General features: G+C 42.6%; 1 protein-coding gene across 1 annotated transcript in view; it reads right to left on the minus strand.

Moving 5' to 3' along the window:
• The window catches only part of CLCF1 (cardiotrophin like cytokine factor 1), a 147,192-nt gene extending 124,165 nt beyond the window's left edge, over window positions 1-23,027 (minus strand). The window contains exons 1-2 of the mRNA XM_044298849.1: window positions 22,893-23,027; window positions 19,813-19,976 (exon numbers count right to left, since the gene is read on the minus strand). Of these exons, the coding sequence (XP_044154784.1) occupies window positions 19,813-19,976; window positions 22,893-22,908 (180 nt within the window). The 5' untranslated portion in view covers window positions 22,909-23,027. The remainder of the gene's footprint in view (window positions 1-19,812; window positions 19,977-22,892) is intronic.
• Window positions 23,028-25,280: the final 2,253 nt, after the last annotated feature.

A 25,280-nucleotide genomic window follows, 5' to 3' on the forward strand; every position in this document is an offset into this window, starting at 1 on the left:
GATTTTAAGAGCGATGCCTGTCATCTGCGTGTCATACTGACACAGTATTGTTTCACTACCACAGCAGACTCCCTATGCATGTTACTGCAAGACACAGTGTTCTACACCACTATACAGGCTCTGTGCAGCCAGGAAATAGCTATTTTTTAATGGAATTCGTAACAAATAAATTCGGATCTAATTTAATCTTTTTGGAAAATTCGGCGAACTAACCGAATCAAATTTTTGAGAAATTCACTCATCTCTAGTAATAATGTACTCTTAATCGTAGTGAGACCTCAGCACACGTTTAGTTAAATGGCTTTTGTGGGTGCTCGTCTCCTGATAGCCTCCTTCCACCCGCGGAGTGAAATAGTAGCTTTCAAATAAGTTTTTCAGAGACAGCACACCAATGTAGCTTTATATTCAACCTTTATTTACCAGTGGTATATTCCACTGGTAAATAAAGGTTTAATATAAAGCTACATTGGTGTGCTGTCTCTGAAAAACGTATTTGAAAGCTAGTAATAATGTATATACTTTATAGGTTCTGTTACTCAATAATCTACTGTTCACCCGTTATATACTCGAGCAGTTAATGGTATGCCAGGTGACACATGACACGTGTGAGGGTCACATAACTGATGCTATGTTTGGACTTAACCAGTTAGCCCATTAGTTCATTACACATGACTAAGCAGTCAATAGGCTATACCATTCTACTGTGCAGATAGGGTTCAACTCCACTGATAAAGAAAGGCATGGGAGCAGAATTTAAAATTCATGTATCATAAAAACTATGATTTCTTATTAAATAAAAAATTACATTAAAAAAAAATAGCTTTTCTACCACATCTTCTTTCCATGACCCTTTGGTTAATTACCCACACCATTGTTTGTATGACATGTGGAGAGGGGACTGGTTCTCTCTACCCATTAATTACACATTCAAATAAACTACTTTTTTTTGCCCTCTGTCTACATTGGCCCTATAGCAGTCATTATGGTACTGAAAATACTATAGTAGGATTTTCCTTTTATGTTTGTGCATTTTTCTACAATTTTTTTTCCTGATTAAGTAATCTGGATTTTTGTTTTTAAATAATTCACACAAAGCTATTTTTTTCATACATATGGCTTTTTTCTATTCTATTGGAGTAAGACACTACATGGTAAACTACATAAAATCCACACTTTACATTTATTTTTCTAAAGTCAATCTTGAAGGAATTCCATGTGAATCCAGACTATAAGGTATTTCAGTCAGTGTTGTATCAAAGAGGTTTTAGGTTTGAAATATGTTGTGACAATTTCCTTGGCTTCTCCAAACCCTAACCCCCAGCAAGGAGACTCCGATCCTATAATGTAGGATGCTTGTGTAATTTGTAGGAAAGCCCAAGGCAGTACAGATATGATTACATGACAGGAAGGAGCAGAGCGACAGAACTGTATAAGGAAAAAAAAATTAAGCTGAGGAATTGAATGAAAATAAAAACGTGAGAAAAAATTAGAAGAAGACGGTGAAGTAAAGAATAGAAGTAGCAGGCGGTGGGGGGGATCTGCAGCAGGGGGAGGATGGAAAGAGAGACTGAGCCAAGTTGGAGAGGTCCATGAAGAGAGACAGACAGGGAGCGCTGCCTTTAATCACACAAAGTTTACACAGTACGTAGAAAGCGAGACCACTGCCATTTCTCATATTATAATCAGGCTCTCTCAAAGCCAAAACACAGCGGCCTCCTACTGCAGTCAAGTCCTCAAACTCTCTTTTAGATTTTGCCTGACATCTTCACTCTACTTGTTCTCTTGTGCATCACTGTACATCTCCTCTATTTTTCAGACTCTCCATTTTGCTCTGTACATCTGTCTCTCTTTTTCGCACCCTTTTTTGGCTCTGTACAACGGAAGCGGTCTCATTTTGGACCGCACCGAGCCAAACATCTTGAGAACTGGAGAGAGTGAAAAGCGTGGAGACGAGAGGGTCTTATAAAGAAATGTATACTGATCTGCACCTGTGTTTATGTGTACACACCACTAAGGACATGTATGCTTCTAGTTACACTCACCCCTTTACATAACCAACTTGTATAATTTCTGGTATTTTCAGCTTAAACCCTTCTTACATAAATCTTTCTAATGTCTCTGTCATATTTAGCTTATCTGGATTAAAATAATGTAGTTTTTTTTTTTCCATTTATCTGTTTTAATGTGTTAACACCCAAGGTATGAATCTGTTAAATACATCCACAACTTTCCTCACAAAGATCGTAAATAGGCTGCAATCCACATACTGGGAAGGAACAGGATATTAGATTTTTACCACATCACTTTTTCCTATCAGTATTGAAATCCATTACAATTACCTGTCCAGCTAAATTTTTAAAAGCAACATTTGCAATATCCCATCATTAAATAAAATAAAAGCTCATTTGTGCAAGACATATTTCAATTTAAGGTCTCCTGTAAACTTCTAGCTTTCAGGGTTTTTTTCAGATCTGTGTTTAAAGCTGCATATTTATGTTTATTGTGAACAGAGGAGAGCACTTAGCATATTTTAATTAAAAATGTAACATAAAACCCAACAGAAAAAAAGCCTAAGGGAATTTAAAGTTATTTCTCCACATAAATTTAACCAAGCACTGCCTTGGGTTTGTCAATCAGCTCTGCGCCACTCTTCTATCAGGCACAGAATGTACTCACAGAGGAAGCTGACTGTCGTGTGCTCACAGTAGCGCTAAAAAAAATACCAGTATATACCAGCATACTTTCACAAGCAAGACATTCGCCATCACTTCATACCAGTTTGCATGACTTCCAGTAATTAGATTTCTGTTCCTGGAAACCCTCTGACCCATCAGAGGATCTCATTCTGTTTGTATTTTTAGGTGTAAAGCTGGCCATACACATTAAATAGAAGTTAGTTGATTGTTGAACACCAGTTAAACAAAAATCTGGTGAACATTTGATTCACAGACATGGTCACACACACTTTAGCCTATATTGATGGTAAGACCCATTTCACATGAGCGAGTGTCACGCTTCAGACTCGCAGCGCAGCACCCGTCCTGAACCTCCAGCACTGCCTGGGTCGCTTAGCATTATATAGATTTATGATGCTATGTAACCCTTACAGGTCTGGAATGTACTGGATAACACTGACATAATGCTATTAGTGTTATACAATACATTCCAGAACTGTAAGGGTTACATAGCATCATAAATCAATATAATGTGGTATCGTTGTAATTGTAGTGACCCAGAGAATGAAAGTAACAGGTCAATTTTACTGCATAGTGAACACTGTAAATGCAAAACCCATAAAACTGAGGCAGAATTGCATTTTTTCAAATGGTGCAAATCAAAGGCATAGCTAAAGGCTCATGGACCCTGGTGCAAGAGTTCAGCTTTGGCATCCTTCCCTCAGTGGTTTGTGGCAAGGGGCAGGGGTGCCTTGCCTTTCTGTGCCTGAGGCAACAATTGAAGCGGCACCCCCCATCATGCCAAATCCTCTTGTTAGGGCAGACACACATGAACGAGTTAAATGCAATAAACTTGCAGGTGTGTCAGTGAGAGGTCCCGTTCTGGCCTCCTCTCCTCTGACAGGATTGCACAGGATCATATTGAGTTATAATGCTGTGTAACCCTTTGAGTTCTAAAATCTATTGTATTACACCCACATAATGCTATCAGTGTAATACAATAGATTTCAGGACTCTAAGGCCTCTTTCCCAGGAGCGTTGGGTGTGACGTGCGGAAAAAGATGCGTGTGCGTTGCGGGAAAATGCACAAATTTTCCCCGCAAGTGCAAAGCGTCTTAATGCGTTTTGCACGTGCGTGACAAAAATCAGCATGTTTGGTACCCAGACCCGAACCCGGACTTTTTCACAGAAGTCCGGGTTTGGGATCGGTGTTGTGTAAATTTTATTATTTTCCCTTATAACATGGTTATAAGGGAAAATAATAGCATTCTGTATTAAGAATGCTAAGTAAATTAATGATGGAGGGATAAAAAGAATACTAAATTAAACTCACCTCATCCATTTATTCGCGCAGCCCGGCTTGTCTTCTTTCTTCTTCTTTGAGGATCTGGGAGAAAAGGACTTTTAGTGGCGTCACTGCGCTCATCACATGGTCCATCACCATGGTGATGGGTCATGCGATGGCTCCGCGGTCATCACATGGTCCATCACATCGTCCGGCGCAGTGACATCACCAAAGGTCCTTTTCCTCCCAGGTCCTCAAAGATGAAGAATGAAGATGAGCGGGCTGCGCAAACAAGTGGATGGGGTGAGTTTAATTTTTATTTTATTTTTTAACCCCTCCATCCCTAATTTACTTTGCATTCTGCATTAAGAATGCTATTAATAAAGAACAGGCCCCATCCCGATCGTCACCTAGCAACCATGTATGAAAATTGCACGGCGTTCTCACTTGCAATTTTCACACACCCTATTCACTTCTATGGGGTCTGCGTTGAGTGAAAAATGCACAATATAGAGCAGCGTTTCCCAACCAGTGTGCCTCCAGCTGTTGCAAAACTACAACTCCCAGCATGCCCGCACAGCCAAAGACTGTCCAGGCATGCTGGGAGTTGTAGTTTTGAAACAGCTGGAGGCACACTGGTTGGGAAACACTGATGTAGAGCATGGTGCGATTTTCACGCAACGCACAAGTGATGTGTGAAAATCACCGTTCATGTGCACAGCCCCATAGAAATAAATGGTCCTGAATTCAGTGCTGGTGCAATGCACGAGGTGAACGCGGAAAACTCTCCTGTGTGAAAGGGGCCTAAGGGTTACATAGCATCATACATCAGTATTAGGGTCCATTCCCACGTCCTTAGTTCATTGCGGATCCAAAAAACACCCGTCCAGCACCCCCATAGAAATGCATATTACGGACAAGAATAGAACATGCTCTATTTTTTCTGGAGCCGCGGACTGGAAGATCCGTGGCGCTCTCCGGAAAAGCGGATGCGGACAGCACACTGTGTGCTGTACACATCCATTCCGTCCACATAGAGAATGAATAGGTCCGCACTCGTTCTGCAATTTGCGGAACGGATGCGGACCCATTATTATGGACGTGTAAATGGAGCCTTATGGTGTGCAATCCTGCAGGAGGAGTGGAGGCCAGAACGGGACCTCTCACTGACACACGCTGTTTATTGCATTCAACTTGCTTGTGTATGCCTGGTATTAAAGACATACTAGGAAAACATTACATACAGCGCTACAAATCATACAGCATTCCATACCTCTTACATTCAGTAACGTCTCCTCTGATGTAGATTTTCTCTTTCCTAATCTTCTCTTTTCAAATCAGACCATCATGATGATTTCTTTCAGCCATCTCACCCCATCCTGTCACCACCAATACTGTGCCTGGTGTGTTCCTCAATACTATATTGCAGAAACAGTCCCCCTGAAAATACGAGTACCACACAGATAGTGCCCCCTTGAATAATTATTGGCACACAGTGCCCTAAAAAAATAACAGCGCCCAGCAAATAGTGGGCTTGACACTAATAGTGTAAACATAATGTCCCCCAAAAATAATTGTGTTAAGCTGATACTGTGCCAGGGTGCCCCCACAGTAATAGTGCTCCCCAAAGTCCTAGCAATAGAAATAATCTGCCAGAGTATACACATCTTCCCACAATAGTAATAAGGCCCTCATTGTACCCATACTAGTAATCATGTTTCCCATAGTTCTCCAGTAGTAATAATTCTCCTTATAATGTGTGCCAGTAGAAAAAGGCCTCCTAATGTGTGCCAGTACAAATTTTTTTTATTTATAATGTGTGCCAGCACAAAAAAATATCCCTATAATGTGCACCAGTAAAAAAAAAAAATCTCTCTTATAAGGTGCACTAGTACAATAGTACAATACCCCCTCACAATGTGTCAGTACAAAAAATCCCCCCTTATAATGTGCACTAGTACAAAAAGTGCCCCATTATAATTTGTGCTAGCACAAAAAACACCCACTTATGTGCCAGTGAAAAAAAAAAAAAACCTTTACAAGCTATGCTAGTACAAAAAAAATGCCCCTTATAATGCATGACAATTGAAAAAATATCCCTTTGTAATATGCGCTAGTCCAAAAAAACACCCCCTTTTAATGAGCGTCAGTGAAAATAAAAAACATTTAAATTGTGTGCCAGTATTAAAAAATGCCCCTTTCTCTGTGCCAGTAGAAAAAATGTCCCCCATTATCTATGCCAGTACAAGAACATGTCCCCTTTTGTGTGCCACTACTAAATGTCCATATTTAGTGCCCCCAGTAGATGACCCCATAGTGTCCAACAGCATGGTGCAAAATAAAAAAACAATAAATTCAAATATTTATCTCCGCTGTCAGCCATTTGCTGCCTGGCTCAGGTGGCATGATGATGATTATGTCATCGTGCCATCTCTGCCGGCCTATCAGAGGTAATGGGGGGAAGGGGCAGTGAGACATCGATCCCACATCGATACATAATCGGCGACACCTATAGCTACGCCACTGATGCCAATAGAAATCGTTAATTTCTAACGATAATTTGTTTTCCCTTAGTCCTAACAGCAGCACAGATGGGGTTAACTGCCCCTGTGGACTGGTAGGACCGGCGGAATTTTAATGAGCCCAAGAACCAATAAACAATCTTCAGCTCCCTGAAAGGGAGGAGATCACCCCCCAGCCCACCGTGTTTTTAACAAGTATAATGTATTTAGGGTGGGATATTTGTGTGCTGCTGTTAGGACTAAGGGAAAACAAATTATCGTTAGAAATTAACGATTCCCTTACGTCCTACCAGCAGCACAGATGGGGAGATAGCAAGACGAAACCCCTAGGAAGGGTCCTCATGCCTGGCAGAACTAAGAACTGTCTGCCCAAAAGCCAAAAACTCTGCCATCCTAGCATCTATCCTATAATGGGAGATGAAGGTTGACTCAGAGCTCCAGGAGGCCGCCTTACAGATCAACTCTAAGGGGAGAAGGCTTCTTTCCGCAACCGAGGTGGAGACCGCCCTAGTAGAATGGGCTCTCACAAACTCGGGAGGATCTAAGGATTGGGAGACAAAGGCTTCCCTAATGGCCTCCTTGATCCAGCGACTAATGGTGGCTTTAGACGCTTTACAGCCTTTAGACTTACCGGCAAACAGGATAAGGAGATTCTCATCTATCCTGAACTCTCTGGATCTATCCACATAGATCTGGAGGCATCTTGAAATATCCAGCGGGTCTCTAGCTGGAGTATCAGAGGAGGAGGTTGTAAACAAAACTGGTAAAGAGATTACCTGGTTGATGTTTTGAAAGGTAGGCACCTTAGGCCTGAAGTATGGTAAAAACTTCAGGAGCACTCTATCCTGTAGGAAAATAATGTATGGATGAATTGCAGAGAAAGCCTGCAATTCAGAGATTCTTTTGGCTGAAGCTATAGCCAGAAGAAAGTTTGAAAATTTGAAATCTACCTCCTCCAAAGGCTCGAAGGGGGGAGATGCTAGCCCCCTGAGCACTACTGAAAGATCCCACTGGGGGATAGGTTTCAGTATAGTAGGCTTTAGTCTCTCAGCTCCCTTCAGGAAGCGTTTGATTAGTGGGTCCCGAGAATGTGGCCTGTTGAGACAGGCCGAGATGGCACAAATCTGTACCTTCAAGGTAGCTGGAGATAGGCCTCTGTCTAATCCATCTTGAAGGAATTGTAGTATCGCAGGAAGGGGCGGATCTGCGGACGCCACCTGTTTGGAATCACACCTTGCCACGAAGAGTCTCATGATCCTGGAGTCAGCCTTCTTTGTAGACTCTGCTCGGGAATGCGACAAAGTTCTCAGGACCGACTCGGAAAGCCCTTCTATGTTGGGAAGGGACTGATCAACCTCCAGGCTGTCAGGTTGAACCTGTGCAGATCTGGGCAGAGGTGAGTGTCCCACGACACCAGGGTCTGCTCCGGGGGGAGTCTCCAATATTGTCCCCGACTCATCTGAATGAGCTGGGTAAACCAGGATCTCCTGGGCCAAAACGGTATGATGGCTATTACCGAGGCCTGATCCTGACGGATTTTCATCAATACCCTCGGTATCACGGAAAACGGAGGGAAGATGTAAGCCTGCCTGAACCTCCACGGTATCGACAGAGCATCTATCGCCAGGGGGTTGTCTTCCCTGTACAGGGAACAGAACCTCAGCACCTTGGCGTTGAACCTGGTTGCCATGAGATCCACCTCTGGCATACCCCAACTGTGAACTAGCTGCCTGAAGATCTCCGGATGCAGAGACCACTCCATAGTCGGTAATCCTCGACTTAAGCGGTCCGCTATCATATTTAGGGAGCCTCGAATATGAACGGCAGATAAATGGGAAAGGTTCAACTCTGCCCACCGAAGGATCACCCCGATCTCTGATAGAAGGGGCAATGACCTTGTGCCTCCCTGCTTGTTTATATAGAGAACCGCAGTCATATTGTCTGACTGGACTTTCACCGCTTTGCCCCGAATCTGAGGGGCGAAGTGAAGGAGGGCTAGCCGGATAGCTCGCATCTCGCGAAGATTGGAAGAAAGACGCCGCTCCAGGGGGGACCAGGATCCCTGTACTGGGGATCCGTCCAGGTGAGCGCCCCAGCCTACAAGGGACGCGTCTGTAATCAATATGACCCAAGCTGGTTGGGTCATAGACTTCCCTGCTGGCAGCTGAAACCACCATCTAAGGGAATTCCGGGTTTGACCGGACAGGGAGCAGAGGGAATCTAGCCCCGCAGGGCTGCCGTTCCATAGGTGTAAAACCTCCGACTGAAGAGGACGGAGGTGCCATAGTGCCCAAGGGACTGCGTTCGCAGCCGCTGACATGAGCCCCAGCATCTTCATGAGAGTCCGGATAGAGACTCGACGAGGGACGTAAAGGACTTTTGCCAGGTCCTGGATCCGTGCTCTCCTTTCTAAAGTCAACCAGAGGGACATCACCACAGAGTCGACCACGAATCCTAAATAATGGATTGAAGTCGATGGGCTCACATTCGACTTCTGCCAGTTGACAATCCAGCCCAGGTGGAGGAGAAAGGAGATTGCGATCTGAAGACGGTGGGTAAGGATCGGAACCAAAGAGGCTATGAAAAGCCAATCGTCCAGATAAGGAATAATAGTCAGTCTTTGCAGTCTCAAAGCTGCCACCGCCGACACCACCACCTGGGTGAAGATAAGGGGGGCAGAAGGGAAGCGCGGTGAACGGAAAGTGCCTGTGAACCCCTGAAATCTGGACCGTGATCCTGAGGAGTTTCCGGGAAGCAGAATGGATCGGAATATGAAGATACGCGTCTTTGAGGTCCAGAGTAGCCATGATATCCCCGAGGTTGAGAATATGGCTGACTGACCTTATGGTTTCCATGCGAAACCTTGTTTTCCTTATAAATCGATTGAGATATATCAAGTCGATGATCATCCGGAGATCTCCCATCTTCTTGGGAACCAGGAACACTGGTGAATAAATGCCTAGGCCTCTCTCCCCTGCCGTCACCTCCTCTAGGGCTCCCTTGGAGATATAGTCCTGAATGTAAGATTCTAGGACCACTTGTTTGGCCGACCCGAAGTTTCGTGTGGCGATGAATCTCTCTGGGGGGAGAGAGATAAGGTCTACCCGGTACCCGACGGAGACTATGTCCTGAACCCAGGGGTCTGTAATCAACCGACTCCAAGAGTCTTTGAAATGGGAGAGACGGCCCCCCACGGGAATCTGGGGGAGGGGTACGGGAAAATCTAGAGGAGACACTGCAGGGGCAGCAGGGCTTATCCAAGAGCCTCGAAGAGGCCCATAGTCAGGAGGGTTTTGCCTCCCTGGTGGGTTTACGGGAGCGCCTCGAATATTTACGAGACGGCCCCCCCCCCAATCTCTGCGCCTAGACTGCTGCCCTGGACGACCTCCGTCTTTCTTCTCTTGTCTGGGGCGTCCCCGAAAGGGCTGCTGGGGGAGGCTCTTCCCCTTTTTATCGGAGAGCCCCTCCATTATCTTGTCCAATTCGGACCCGAATAGCCTGTCCGGTTCGAAGGGGAGCCCACAAAGATTAAACTTGGACGCATTGTCCGCGATCCAAGGTTTCAGCCAAAGTGGTCTGCGGGCAGCCGAAACTAGGGCCATAGTTTTGGTGGCCAGCTTCACCTGCATCTGGGTGGAATCAACTAGAAAGTCCATAGCCAGATTGGCTGATTTGAAGGCTGCCAGGATATCATCTCTGGACACGCTCTGGTCTGCGTCCGTCTGGATCTGGTTAAGCTTAGAGCTTAAATAGGTGGCTACCTCAGTGGCCGCAATTGAAGTTGATGCAGAGGCAGCGGCCGCCGCATAACTCCTTCTAAGGGTGCACTCTGCCCTCCGGTCTAGAGGGTCCTGCAGACTAGACCCATCGTCTGCAGGAACTAGAGTGCGCCGGGACAACTTGGCTATAGCCATGTCCACCTTGGGAACGGAACCCCACGATTCCACCAAGGGTTTAGCCATCGGTTACGTGAGTTTGAATTTTCTGGTGAGAACTGGACCTTTCTCAGGCTTTCGCCACTCTGTGCGCATCACAGAGAGAAGGGTCTCATCCGCTCTAAAGACACGCTGTGTCCGTCCGGCGGGATCGGAAGACTCCCCCATATCAACATCCTGGTCCCCCGACCTGATGGACTTAAGTAACTTCTGCGTCTTTTCTGGAGGGAAAAAGCAAGAAGTAATTTCTTCTTCCTCAGAAGAAGACCCCACCGAACAGGGGGTAGGTCTTTCGACTGGTGCGACTGGTGCGACCACATCCATGGGAGTCTAAGAGGGTCCTGGTAACCTCTCATTAAGTAATCGCACCACTCCCTTAATGGAATCGTCCACGTATGTCTTCGTCCACTGAAACATTTCTTGCATCGTGGGTTCCGTGGATGCCGTGCGACAACTCTCACATCTAGAGTAGGGACAGCCGTCGTCTAAGGGCGTGTTGCATTCAAAACACGCCAAATGCTTCCTCTTGGCCCCAGCCTTTCGCTGATCCGGATCCCTAGGGGAAGCCATAGTTCTGTAATTAGAAAGAAAACAGGTCATAACACCTACAATAATTGGAGGTGGTGAAACAAGACCTTAAGGGGGCCCACCAGCACTAGAAGAAATAGAGCTGCTGAAAGAGAAACAACAAACCCAAGCCAAGCAATACTACAAGAATATCTCAAGGCACAGGGAACTCTGGAGCTAGCTTGTCAAAGCGATGCAACCAGAGCACTGACTGACAGGCTCTGGGCGCTTAAAAGGAGAAAGCCCCGCCCCCTGAGCGGGTCCTCGATCGTAACTAGCCCAGAGATATAAGAGAGCCTATACTGGCTCAGCTTGCTGTAAGTGGCTCCCCCGGTTAATCCTGGATCCCAGGATGTCTATAGGGGGACAGTTTAAAGAAAAGGAGGTGAGGTTAGAACCTCACACCGCGCTACAAAAAAAAACAGAAGTGACGTAGCGCACCCAGTGCGCGTCACTTCCGGAAGATGGCGGCGCCCATAGCGCCGCACGCATGTGGCGATCGGAAGAAACGGGACACCGCCTGTACTGAAAGAAGAGGGGAGGGTGACACCCCACTCCCCGACGGTACCCCAGGTACAAAAATCGCCGCAATCAGGCCTAAAATAAAGGAAATGAGAGCCAAAAAACGGGGCAATCCTTCTAAGGAAAAAAAGAGCCCCTAGCACTCTCAGCTCCCTGAGGGGGAGCGAGCCGCCAGTCCACCTGTCCAGAGGACAGAAAAAAACACGGTGGGCTGGGGGGTGATCTCCTCCCTTTCAGGGAGCTGAAGATCGTTTATTGGTTCTTGGGCTCATTAAAATTCCGCCGGTCCTACCAGTCCACAGGGGCAGTTAACCCCCATCTGTGCTGCTGGTAGGACGTAAGGGAAGTACAACTTTCATCTGGTGGAAATGAACTAGAACCTGACCGAAGACAGACTATTATTTTCTGAAAAGATGTTGACTGTTTTAAAGAACCACTCCCACAAAAATTTGTATTCTGTGACCAGTTAGAAAGGTTCATGATCTAAATTGTAGAAGAGGATAATCTTACCAGTGATTGTATTTGTGAGTTATAACCATTTTCCTGATTCTCAGCCGTGTCAAGTGACAAACATTCTGATCTCCAACCAGGAAGTAAATTACTTCTCTATTCATTCCTATGCAACTGACATTAAGGCTCTCATAGAAATAAATAGACAAACTGGTTTCCTGTCCACACACAAGATGCTCTATTATTTTGAAAGTCAGTGTGTCAGTCGCTTGACACGGCTGAGAATCAGAAGGGAGTTTATAGCTCACAAATACAGTCTCTGGTAAGAAAATTACCTTCACTACAGTTTACATCATGTATCGTTTTAACAGGTCAGAGAATAACAATTTTTGTTGGAGTTTTTTTTTTTTTCCCGTCCAATAGTCAGATTAAAGTTATTTTGTTCAAACAAATATCTTTTGTGCATGATCTTTGAAAGAATGCTCCCAGAAAGATCTTTCATCCATCATCCGATTTAATTGAATTTAACTGTATCGCCAGTTTGACAAAGTGTAACAGTTGATATGGACTAAAATGTGTATAGCAGTGTCTGCAAAATGAACTTTCACTAGATATCTGTTCAAATGTTGTTCAACCAACCAACTTATATCTAATGTACAATTGGGAAGGAAATATCATTAAAGGAATCGATAAGTAAAGCATGTAGGTGTTGTTCCACTTAAGTGAATGGGGATGAGCTACACTACCACACCCAGCCTCTGGGCAGGTGTAGCTCTGTTTTTGGAAGAATTAGGCTGGTTTCACACGGGCGTTGCGGATTAGGTCCGGATGCGTTCAGGATGCGTTCAGTGAAACTCGCACTATTTTGCAAGCAAGTTCAGTCAGTTTTGTCTGCGATTACGTTCAGTTGTTCATTTTTTTCTGCACGGGTTCAATGCGTTTTGATGCGTTTTTCACGCTCGTGATAAAAACTGAAGGTTTACAAACAACGTCTCCTAGCAACCATCAGTGAAAAACACATTGCACCCGCACTTGCTTGCGGATGCAATGCGTTTTTCACGCAGCCCCATTCATTTCTATGGGGCCAGGGCTGCGTGAAAAACGCAGAATATAGAACATGCTGCGATTTTCACGCTACGCAGAACTGATGCGTGAAAAACAACGCTCATGTGCACAGACCCATTGAAATGAATGGGTCAAGATTCAGTGCGGGTGCTATGCGTTCACGTCACGCATTGCCCCCGCGCGGAAATCACGCTCGTGTGAAAGGGGCCTTAAACTAACCTTTCAAAGCCCCCTCCGATCAGCACTGCCGCTAGGTTCCCTTCATCAGGCTGCAGCAGTGACATACTGTTTTGGCTGTAGCGGTGATGTCCTGTATACTGCATGTTAACACTGCAATCACTGGCCTCAGCAGTGCATGGCACAAGACCACTGAAGTAAGAGATTGGCTGCAGCGGTCACATGTGGTATATGGGATGTCAACTCTGCAGTCCAAACAATATGTAACTGCTGTAGGTCAGCAGAGGGGACTGACTTCCAGCAATGGATCGGCGAGGGCTCGAAAAGGTACGTTTAAGGCCTCATGCACACGACCGTCATTTCATTCCGTGTCAGTTGTTCAGTTTTTCGTGATTTTCGGCTGACCCATTGACTTTCAATGGGTCTGTTGAAAACTCGGCTAATGCACCGTTTGTCATCCGCGTCTGTGATCTGTGGTTCCAGTCCGTCCGAAAAATATAACCTGTCCTATTTTTTTCACGGAAAACGGTTCGCGGACCCATTCAAGTCAATGGGTCCGTGAAAAAACGCGGAGGCACACAAGATTGTCATCCGCATCCGCGTCCGTTTTTTTTTTCTATCATTTAGACTTAGACTTTTTTTTTACTTTCCTTCATGTCTGGTGATCCTCCAAAAAAAAAAAGGAAGACGCACGGAAACAAAAACAGAAACGGATCACGGAACAACGGAACCCCTTTTTGCGGACCCTTAGGCATGAGGCTTTTTTTATTTATTATTTAAGCAATCTCCCTGTAGCTTCAGATTCAAACCAGCTCCTGGATCTGAATACTTTTGTAATTGCACGTAATAAAAAATTTAGCATAACCACTGAGTTATTGTCACGGACGGTGTACAGGAAACAAGACAAAGCAACATGCATATATGACTGAGTGGATCCAAAGCTAAGGAACCAAAAGGGAGACCCCTGCACAAGACCTGAGACTTTCCCTGGCTGCTCAGCCTATGCAAAGATCCGAAAGGTGGAAGGTTGCATATCCACGTACCTCGACTATATAACCCCTGAACACCCTACAATAGTGAGGGGACACGACCACCGGCTCCCTACACCAGACACGGAGGGAGTCAGGGTCACCTGGGATCCAGCAAACAGAAAATAACAGATAAATGTTCAGCACTTAACTTTGTAGCAGACTGGAAAACAAGATCAGCATGCACACACACTCCAGGAAGTAGTATAAGCCGCCCAGTAATGCATTATGGGGCGGAATTTAAAGGGATGCAATCAGTCCAACTCCATGACAGCTGAGAGAGGCTAACGAGATGAGGAACTGAACAGCACAACAAAGAGAACTCAAGGAGGAGGCTCTGAAAGGCCTCTGTCAGAGCTTCTCAGCTGTCTGGTTGTGACAGTTATTCAGTAAAATGTATCTGTACAGCGCTACCTGCTGCTTGTTCTTTTTCTTATTTATTTGTTCGGCTCACTGAGAAGACCGCACATGCTCAGTTTCATCCTTGAGCTGCCTCCTGAAGTTGTGATAGGGAGACCATAGACAAGACCCCTGAGCTGTAGCAAAAAAAGACACTCCCCTTGATCTGTCAGCTTGATATAAATTTAGCAGAGCAATGAATGGGGCGATCTCCGGATCCATGTGAGGTACAGAGCTTGTTCTAGCTTTATTATAAAGAGATTATCATGTACTATATGATCATTGATTTTTATTTTTTACATAAGTCATGGGATAACCCCTTTAACTCATAAAGCCCCTTTAATTGTACTTTACCCTACATTGTAGAAGTCTGGAAAATACATTTAATGTAAAATAGGTAAACTAGTTAAACAAAAAAAAAATTAAATATTTAGTGTGGATACTGTGCAGTTCCCATTGGACAATACAACATATTCTACTAATTACAGTATATTTTTGTCAAGATGTCACCTAATGGTGCAAAATCAGGCTAGTGCATTGTCTTAAAGAGATTGCCTTAAAGAGAGGGGCCAGGTGCACTAAGCCAAGCAGTTGAAACAAGTGGAAAGATGGTAGTAAAGGTCTCTGCGACTTCTAAATGTGCTGTGATCCAGAAGAGAATAATTATTTGGAAAATTTGATAATCCATGACGGAATACTGAATTTTTATTGCAAAAAAATATTTTTAAGCACATTATGAGGAAATCCAAGTATGGCTAATAGTAGTAAGACTAAAATGACACCATTTGCTGAAATACTACTTAAAATTAAAGAGTACCTTTCACCTGGATATCCTTAAAGAGGACCTTTCACTAGAATAGAAAGCGCTGGACAATCGCAGCGCTCAGCTCATAGCCTGAGAGGCCAGCGCTACAGCATGGGAGAAGGAGACTCCGGCAGGTTCCACTGGGTGGAGCCTAACATATGAAGATACCGGAGGCTATACCGGGAGAACGGAGCGGCGCCCAGGTATAACAGTAAGTGCAGGGAGATCCCTGGGCGCCGCTCTCCATGTCTGTATACTTAGTTTAGATTTTTTATTGTAGTTGAAGGTCCTCTTTAATCTAATTATTATCCTACCTTATAGTTCGGCCCCCACTGATGTCTTTTTGACACTTGCACTTTTTTTTTCCTACAGAACCCCCTGTTCGTCCGCTGTGGCCCATGTATCTTTTGGCGCCTCATATGCTAATGAGGAGACTCGGTTATACTAGGCATGGACTTGTATTTCTCCTGGACGCAGTTATCTTCTCCCTGGCTGTGAGCTCATACAATCAGAGTGGCCTGCTCTTAGCCAGGGAGAAGGACCTCAGTTTTCGCAGGAGAAGGAGCTGCGATTCTCATGAGAACTTGAGCTCCTTCTCCCTGGCTAAGAGCATTGGTGCAAATTGGGATGACAAATTCCCTCTAAAACTCTTTGTATGAACACAGAGATTTAGCCTGCTAAGTAATAGGACCACCAATTCAGAGGGTCTGGTCCAGGATGGCCAAAAAGTCTCAGGAAAGCCATATGAGAAATAACCATGTAATATATGACTTTGGTGCATGGGAAATATACTTGAAGCCTTTATGTGTCTTCGGGGTTGCAAACCTACAGTAATTACGTATTTTTTCTGGACAACTTGTCAACAAAGCATAAACAGCTAATATTATTTGCAGACAAATTGGAAGACCATAATAAATCATGAGGCTACGTTCACATGGGTAAAATCTACCACTGATTCATTTTTTGCTGTATAATCCACATTCAAAACACCACCAACAGCTTCTCATTGACTATAACATAAAAAACTCAAACATGAGCACACCTTTTGCCTCACCAGCGTTACCTGACCTCTATTTATATAGATATAAAGCCGATTCTAACCACCTTTTATCTCAATTTATTTATAGCAGACAATAGGCATAACTACACTGAGAAATCTACTTTTTACAGCTCTATGTCTCTATCTCCACACATAGTATATTATAAAACTAGCCCTCTGCAACACCACTGGTGGAAGTTCAGCACATAGGAATTTTTACAGTTTCACATTAAATTAAGGGAAGCTGTAAAAAATCTCCTTTATACTAATGCAGGGGTGCACAACCGTTTTTTGGTCTGAGGGCTGCATTGTCACATCGCTTTATTTCAAGGGGCCGCAATGTACACAGGCCGATGTAAAGTGACTGGGGAGGAATGATCGCTATCACAGTCATTCTTCAATAGCACATACCTGATCACACAGAGAGATGTGCGGCATGATTATACCGCCAGTTATCATGAGTGAGTGTCCATATGAAGACATGTTTCCAGTAATTGACCTGAATATCTCGCTGCTGTCGCTGGAAAAATACTAATAGTGGCCCCGTTTTGTAGCCGGGTACAAGTTGATGTAAGTCCGGGGCAGCAATACCATATTGTGGCACATTATACCGCCCCACAGTTCATCACACAATACTGCACCCATGAGCACAAAATACAATCCCCAAAAACTCTAACTGGCTGGCCGTGAGGAGGGCCCAGGTGGCCCCCTGGGAAATTTCCCTGTGAGATCTATGGCTAATCCACTTTGGCTTAAAGGGATTTTCCAGTAAAAATGAATTTTTACAAGTTCTTGCAGCATGGCCCCTGAAACCGAACAGTTATACTTACCTGCTCCAGGCAATGATTACACATGTCAGTGCATGACCATGGTCACATGTACCTCTGCAGCCAATCACTGCTGCAGCCAGTCATTGACTGGAGCGGTGTATGTGACCATGGACATGCACGGACAGGTGTAAAAGTGCAAGAACCGGAAGATAGAGGCAGCGGGGGCAGGGCGGCATGGAGCAGGGAGGCAGGGGGGGGAAGGGCGACATAGAGCAGGTAAGTATGCATCTTCTGGTTCAGGGGCCACGCTGCAGGAACTTGTTCATAAATTTGTGATTTCCCTCACTGCAGAGGCCGTGCTCCCTGGTTATTACCGCCTCCTTCCAGTTACAGGCACCCTGCAATAACCAGTAAGCACTTTCTCTTACTAGTGGCGAAAGCGCTTATTGGTTAACACTTTAATAACCAGGCCTGTGTTTTTGTGCACCTGGTGGTTCGAACGGTTGTAACTTATTTATGTGTTGGGACTGCCAAAATAATTTTTGCAACAATTTTTCACTTGACAGATAGGGCCCTATAATTTAATTATGATTATAATTAGTTCCCTATTTTGTGTCAGTCGTTTTGTTATATTTATATGTATAATTAGTTTCACATGAATGGGGCGATAATGGCAACGGTTTTGGTTGGTGTTTTTTCTTTTATGTATTTTATTATTTTTTATCTTTTGTAACTTAATTTTTAATATACTTCTGCTACAAATAATATCCCCCAAGAGGTCATAAAAAGACCTTTGGGGACACTGACACTGTGAATTTTTCACTCCCCCTTTGGGCCACCACACAGTGTTAATGCCCACAATGTGCTTCTTTCAGTGTAGATATGCCCACATTGTGACCTTCTCACTGTAGTTATGCTTACATTGTGCTCCTTTTACCGTATTTATGGCCACTTTGTGCTCCATAACAGTAGTTATGCCCACATTGTTCCCCCTCACAGTAATTATGCGCACAGTGTGCCCCATCACAGTACTTATGCTCACATTGTGCCCCTACACAATAGTTATGCCCACATTGTGCCCCCTCACAGTAGTTATGCCCACATGTGCCACCTTCACAGCAGTTATGCCCACATGTGCCCCATCACAGTAGTTATGCCCACATGTGACCCCTTTACAGTAGTTATGTTCATATGTGCCCCCTTTTACAGTAGTTATGCCTACATGTGCCCCTTCACAGAAGTTATTCACACATGTGCCTCCTTTACAGTAGTTATGCCCACATGTGCCCCCTTTACAGTATTTTTTTCTTATGTGCCCCTTTATAGTAGTTATGTCCCCTTTGTGCCCACTCACAGTAATTATGTCCACATGTGCCCCCTCACAGTAGTAAATACTCAGCTAGTTCCCGTAATGATCAGAGCTCATCTTGCGCTCCCCAGCAGGCACGATGTGGTCAGACATCACGTTGCTGGGCTGAGTAGAAGGAACGCATAGTTTGAATCCTACATAGCCCAGCAGCGCAATGACTGACAGTTTTGTGGCTGCTGGGGGCTGCCAGCAGCTGATCTCAATTGTGAAATGGGGAGTGGACAGCTCCCTCCTTCACCATTACAATCAGCTGTCTCAGCCATTTTGGGACCACGGAACAGCCACCAAAATCTGAGACTGTCCCACCGGATACGTGACAGTTGGGAGTTATGCATGTGCCAAGTACAGCTACATCACAACTGCAACCTGTATTCACAGACTAGAGCTGTGGCACTGGGAACAGTTGGAGAATAAGTTGTAAATATACGTTCTTTTAATACTTTATTACATTTGCGGGAACTTAGAAAGTTCTTGTATAACTTAGATAACTCCATTGAGATGGATAGTTATTATAACAATAATCTGAACAAACTCCTCTAGCTTGAAAGTAAATCAGACACGTGATTTTTTTTCATGAACACTGGAAAAAAGCTCCTAGCAGCTTACAAATTGAAAGCGTGTATTGTATCATACTGATACCAATTGTTGTAAAAGTTTTGAAAACTGAAACTATTAGTTTACAGTCTTGAGGCCTCCACATTAGTGTTTTGTCTGGCCGAGCCCACTGATAAAGGTTCCCTTTAAGGCCTCTTTCACACTACCGTTTTTTTTTTCTCGTTTTTTTCGTTCCGTATACGGTCCGTATATGGAACCATTAATTTCAATCCGTTTCCATATTTCCGTTTTTCCGTTCCGTTGACAGATAGAACATGTCCTATTATTGCCTGCAAATCACGTTCCGTGGCTCCATTCAAGTCAATGGGTCCGCAAAAAAAAAGGCATGCATCCGTATATCTTCCGTATCCATTTCGTTTTTGCGGAACCATCTATTCAAAATTTTATGCCCAGCACAATAATTACTCTATACATATACTGTATATGCCATACGGAAAAACGGAACGGAAACAAAAAAACAAAACAACGGATCCGTGAAAAACGGACCACAAAACACTAAAATAGCCATATGGTAGTGTGAAAGAGGCCTAAGTTGTCAGCAGGTGTTAAGTAACTGAAAACAAACTAGTAAAAGAAGATGGTTACTCACATATGGCCCAGCCAGGGAGCGCAGTTGATGTTCCAGGTATTTTGTGAGGTCGTAGCTTTTTTGAATTGAAGTTCGAGCAAGGGGGTCTGTTATGTTTAGAGCATCAATAGAAATTGCATGCAAGAGGGACACCAGCATAGCACATAGGACTCTTTGGGAGCCCTCTTAAGATACAGATGGTTACAAGAAAGTCAGCAAGAGAGTAGTTATGAGTGACAGGTTTAGGTAAAAGAGGAAAATAAAGTAATGAGCATAAAACACATAGAGAAATGACAGTAAAGGGAAAAGCAAAAAAATAAAAAAAATAATGAAAATTAAAATCAATATAAAATGGCCAATAAATATTAACTAGGCATGAAATGTAACATACGGTATGCCATAATGTATATCCTCAATGTCATTTCTATGTCTTAATTACAAGGAACAAAAACAATTCAGAATCAATTATCTTAATTATTATTATCATGATCCTTACCAAGATCTTGACCTCTTTGACAGCGATTATTAGACTTAATAAATAGCAAAACAATTTTGAATAGAATTTCCTCAGTATTAATTTCAATTTCCATTTCTCAGTGAGACGCATGATTAATTTTTTAAATGTGTATCTGGTATTTATTTTATTTTTTACAGTGATGGAAAGTCACACCGCTAAAGAAAAATAAAAATAAATGACCAGCAAGCATGGGCCTATTATATTGAAATTATGAATTAGATATAGTTCCATTAATACAGAATACATTTTAAAGATTAACCCTTTTTTTTTTTTTTTTTTTTTTTGCATGCTGACTTGAAAAACGAGGAAAGACTGTTTCTTTAAAAAAAAAAAATGGCTGGAATATAAAACAACCTGGATATGAATGAAAATGAATGGCTGTCTTTGACCACATTTAAAAATGGAACAGTTGGCTTAGGATAAATGTTAGGTACACGTAAAATAAAGTACTGATTTTACGGTATCTTCATCCTTGAATATTTGGAGACAGCCTTGCATTTTAACAACCTAAGCAGGTGAAAAATTGTAACTGTCCCACTGATCAGTAGTTTCACACTACACATCTGCTGTATGTATCCTGCGTGCCTGACTACAAGTGGAAAATCCGTATCAAAATGACTGAAACTATATGAAGTCACTGAGATGGAATTTTGAAAATAATGAAAAATAAATAAATCCACTGACCTATTTTCTCATTATCTATGTTTTTTGACACCCCTCTCTCCCTATTTTGGTTCCTTAGTCTCTGTTTTTATTTGTAATAGGAAGCACATGTGAGATTTGTCTTTTATAGAAATGAGAGGAAACAGGCTAAAATAGGGACAAGTAAAAAAATAAATAAATCAACAAATGGCAAAAATGACCACATAAAAGAACAAAATACAGACGTCTGTAGGACAGGATTAAAAAGACTGTATAATGTGCAAAACCATATATATCCAACATAGTCCTAAACATTTTATTTTCAGTTATAGAAGAATTGAGATAACTTTATTTTAATTGAAGAATGTTCTGGAAGTCTTTAAATAAAATGTTATATGGATTAAACAAAGGGCCAAGACAACTACACAAACACTTTGATGAACTGATAGATTTTTGTGACAAAAATTGTGTATTTCAGATAGGTCAAGTGCCTTTCCCTTAGCTATTCTGGCTTCCCTCTGAAAGAGCTCCAAAATCTTTCACACATCGCAAGAAGTTAGAAGATATTTAACCTTAGGTTCAAAGAAACAAGATAAAATATATGGAATAGAATGGTACTTGTATAGTAAAAGTGAAAGCAACTTAAAAACTAACATAGGAATCCATGGACTGAGGCAAATGATAGCAGGGAAAAATAATATACATTCAGTAAGGAAGTGGGCATAACATAGTAGAAAAATATCAAGAATCTGAGTGAATTGATATTTCTAAATGAGAATGAAGATACCAAGAGTGAAGAAAATTAGAGAAAGGTAAAAAGACATTAGTTAGATACAGGAAAAAATAGTCAGAGAGAAGAATCAGCAAAGAGCTTATCAGAAGCATGATTTACAGGGAAAGATGTCAATAGTTATAAAGTCCCAGAAGGCTAAACATAGATGAGAAGGGTTGTAAAGGACAAATAAGTTGCTGTGAGATACTGTAGTTGGAAAGTACAAAGTTGGAAGTAAATTTCAGATATACATGGTGTAGACTAAAGGAAACAGAGTAAGGATAAGACTGGAGTGATGAGCCCAGCAAGTTAGACAAGCTGTGTTTTAGAGTACTGGTCTGTCAATGCTCAGGGTGGGGAACTTTGAGAGATGTCACAATCTGACTTTGATATTGACACTTTTCTACAAGTGTCTGTCTTTAAGGCCCCTCTCATGTTTCACCCTCAAATGACACAATCACAGTTCTTACCTGTCTTTTACCCACATATTTTTTTCTTTTTGCCTGTTCAGCCACTTCATTAACTCAGGTATATGTTTATTTTCTATCTCATTTCATTAAGGTCTAGTATGTATATTATGTAACCATGCATATCATTATTATTGATATTTATGATGTGTGCACAGTAGTATGTTACTGTGAGTGAAAAATTTATTGTCGTGAAAGTCAACTTATGCGCTGTGTTTCATAACAGCGCATGGAACTGAAAATAAAGGAAGAATAAACAACATCACAAATAGATTGTGAGCTCTAATGGACAGGGATCTCCCTCTCTATAGCATTTTATTGTAATACATGTTGTCAACATTGTGTCTTAATTCCTAAGTGTAAGCACTGTTGAATACACTCTAACTGTATAATTAAAGGTTATTACCTAATCTAAAGGAAAAATAAAGCCTAAAAAGTCATACAAGATAGATTTGTGAACCAAACAAGAACATACAATGAATAAGCATAAGCTTCAAACAGTCAATGGAATCAAGACATGAAATGCTCTCAAGACAGACAGAGGACTGATGAAAAAGAAAGAGACGGGTGCAAAAGACAGTCTGCAAGAGAGGAAGAAGGAATAAGTGAGAAACCAGTGAGATGGAGGTGCAGATTGAAGCGGCCCAGGCAGATTCACAGCAAGGAAAAAAGATGTATTGCAAAGCTTGAGAAAGTTAGATACCTGTGATACGCAGCATGTCGAGGCCCAGGAAAGTTATTGGTTGCTGGTTGCTGGTAGCCCAGCTCTCTGTTTCCTAGCCAGGGCAGAGAGTGCCATTTCTTGCTGCTATCTTGCTTTAAAGCAAGACTGGGTGATCTGTGGGAGGGGGAGGGAGAGGAGGAGAGAACGAATGGAAGAGAAAGGAGGGGGAAGCAGGAATTTTTGGGAGGGAGAGAGAATTGGAGCCTCTCCCCTGACGTCATATAAGTAACCACAGAGAGAGAGAGAGAGAGAGAGAGAGAGAGAGAGAAAGAGAGGAAGTGTACAGAGAGAAAGAGAGAGACAAAGAAAAAAGTTATCAGTCTATAGGAAGCTGATAGGTAAAAGGGAAGAACAAGGTGAGACAGGCATTCTCGATTAATGCCGCCGTCTCTATTTAAGTACATGCAAACTCATATTGTGTATCATTCACAGAAAGTAGTAGTTTCTTGAGAATAAACATGTCTAAAAAGCCATAATGGGAAGACAGTTTGATGTATTTTGTTGACCTGCACCTTGTTGTACACTTTAAAAAGCCATCTGTATCACAATATGTCCTTTGCCCTTCTCCTAATATGTCAGAAGATATCACTTGTTCCTAAAACTAAGGCATTGGATTGTAACAGATATCTCATAAAACAAGGTTATACACATGGCATACCCTAATATGTAGACTTTAGAACTAGAACTATTACATTACCATGCATAGATATGTGTACATATGGTTTGGCATAATAAACAGCACAAGAGAGAGACGTGTGCCTTTGCCTAGTGCAACCAATGGAATCATTGCTTTCATTTTTTTCTTCTAGCAAAATACAAAATTGAATCTGTCTGGTTATAGACCTTTGCCTGTTCATGCCAAATGAGTTGCTAGTTAGTATAGAAAACAAAACAAGAATTTGGTCCTGCTTTGTGGCCCTGTAACTCTTATCTTGTGACCAAAACAGACCTACTGTCAACTCCTCATCTGTAAATACAAATGGGACCCAGGGACATTAAGTGGGCTGGCGTTTTTTTTAAGCCTCATTCACACATCAGTGTTTGGTCAGTCATTTCCATCAGTGATTGTGTGCCAAAACCAGGATTGGCGCCTCCACAGAGATAAGGTATAAGGCCTCTTGCACGCAAACATTTTTTTCCATTTACGTTCTGTTTTTTGTGTTCCGTATATGGACCGTATACGGAACCATTCATTTCAATGGATCTGCAAAAAAAAAAACGGAAGGTACTCTGTATGTCTTCCGTTTCCGTATTTCCAGTTTTCCGCTCCATTCAGAGATAGAACAGTTCTATCAGGGGCCAGCTGTTCCGTTCCGCAAAAAACTGAATGCACACGTATGTCATCCATATTTTTTGCGGATCAGTTTTTCGCGGACCGCAAAATACTGAAAAAGCCATACGGTTGTGTGCAAGAGGCCTAAGGGACAGATCTGCACCTGTTCTGTGTTTAGAGCCGCACCTGGTTTTAGCTCAGAATCACTGATTGAAATCACTGACCCAACACTGACTGTGTGAATAATACATATACTGGGACATAAAAGAACATGAGACACTGACCAAAAAAAAGGGGGGGGAAAATGATTAGGCTTTCTTCACACACACAATTTTTGCAGCATTTTTAATTTTTATTAAAAAAATCATTAGTGTTGAGCAAAGTGAGCTTCAGATGCTTCATCCGAAGTCGCTTCGTTTAAAACTTTGGAATAATACTGTACATAGATCCATCTCTGCGCGTGACTTTGTTGAATAACTTTGGTAGTTCATTTTTAAAGTGGAAAATCACTTTAAACATTGAAACCAAACTCAGCTTTGGTTCCGACTAGTACCTTGGAACGAAAGTAACGAGTTCAGTTTCAAGTTTTAAAGTGGTTTTCCACTTTAAAAATGAACTACCGAAGTTATTCCACAAAGTCACACGCTACTTTGCGAATAACTTACTTCGGCTCATTAGAGCCCATACATTCTAATACTGCACAGAGATGGATCTACCTACAGTATTATTCAGAAGTTTTAAACAAAGCGACTTCGGATGAAGCATCCGAAGCTCGCTTTGCTCAACACAAAAAATAATGTTTCAACAATTTTCATTGCATTTTACTAGGCACTTTCTGGCTTTTTGTGGCATTTTTTTAAGTTTGCGCCATTTGTATTTTTTCTAGAGATTGAAGTCCTACCAGAAAACCACCAGAAACTCATCCCCAGATCATGTCACAAATGTCAAAACGCCACAACTAGAACACCAAAATACTTTATAAGTAGTGTATTTTATATTTCAATATAGACTTTAATGTAACATTTGGTGGCAGTGTTTTTAAGCTACAAAAAAAGCTTAAATATCGTTGATATTTAAGAGATATCGTTGATCCA

This window comes from Bufo gargarizans, chromosome 6 (assembly GCF_014858855.1).
Source record: "Bufo gargarizans isolate SCDJY-AF-19 chromosome 6, ASM1485885v1, whole genome shotgun sequence".
NCBI lineage: Eukaryota > Metazoa > Chordata > Amphibia > Anura > Bufonidae > Bufo > Bufo gargarizans.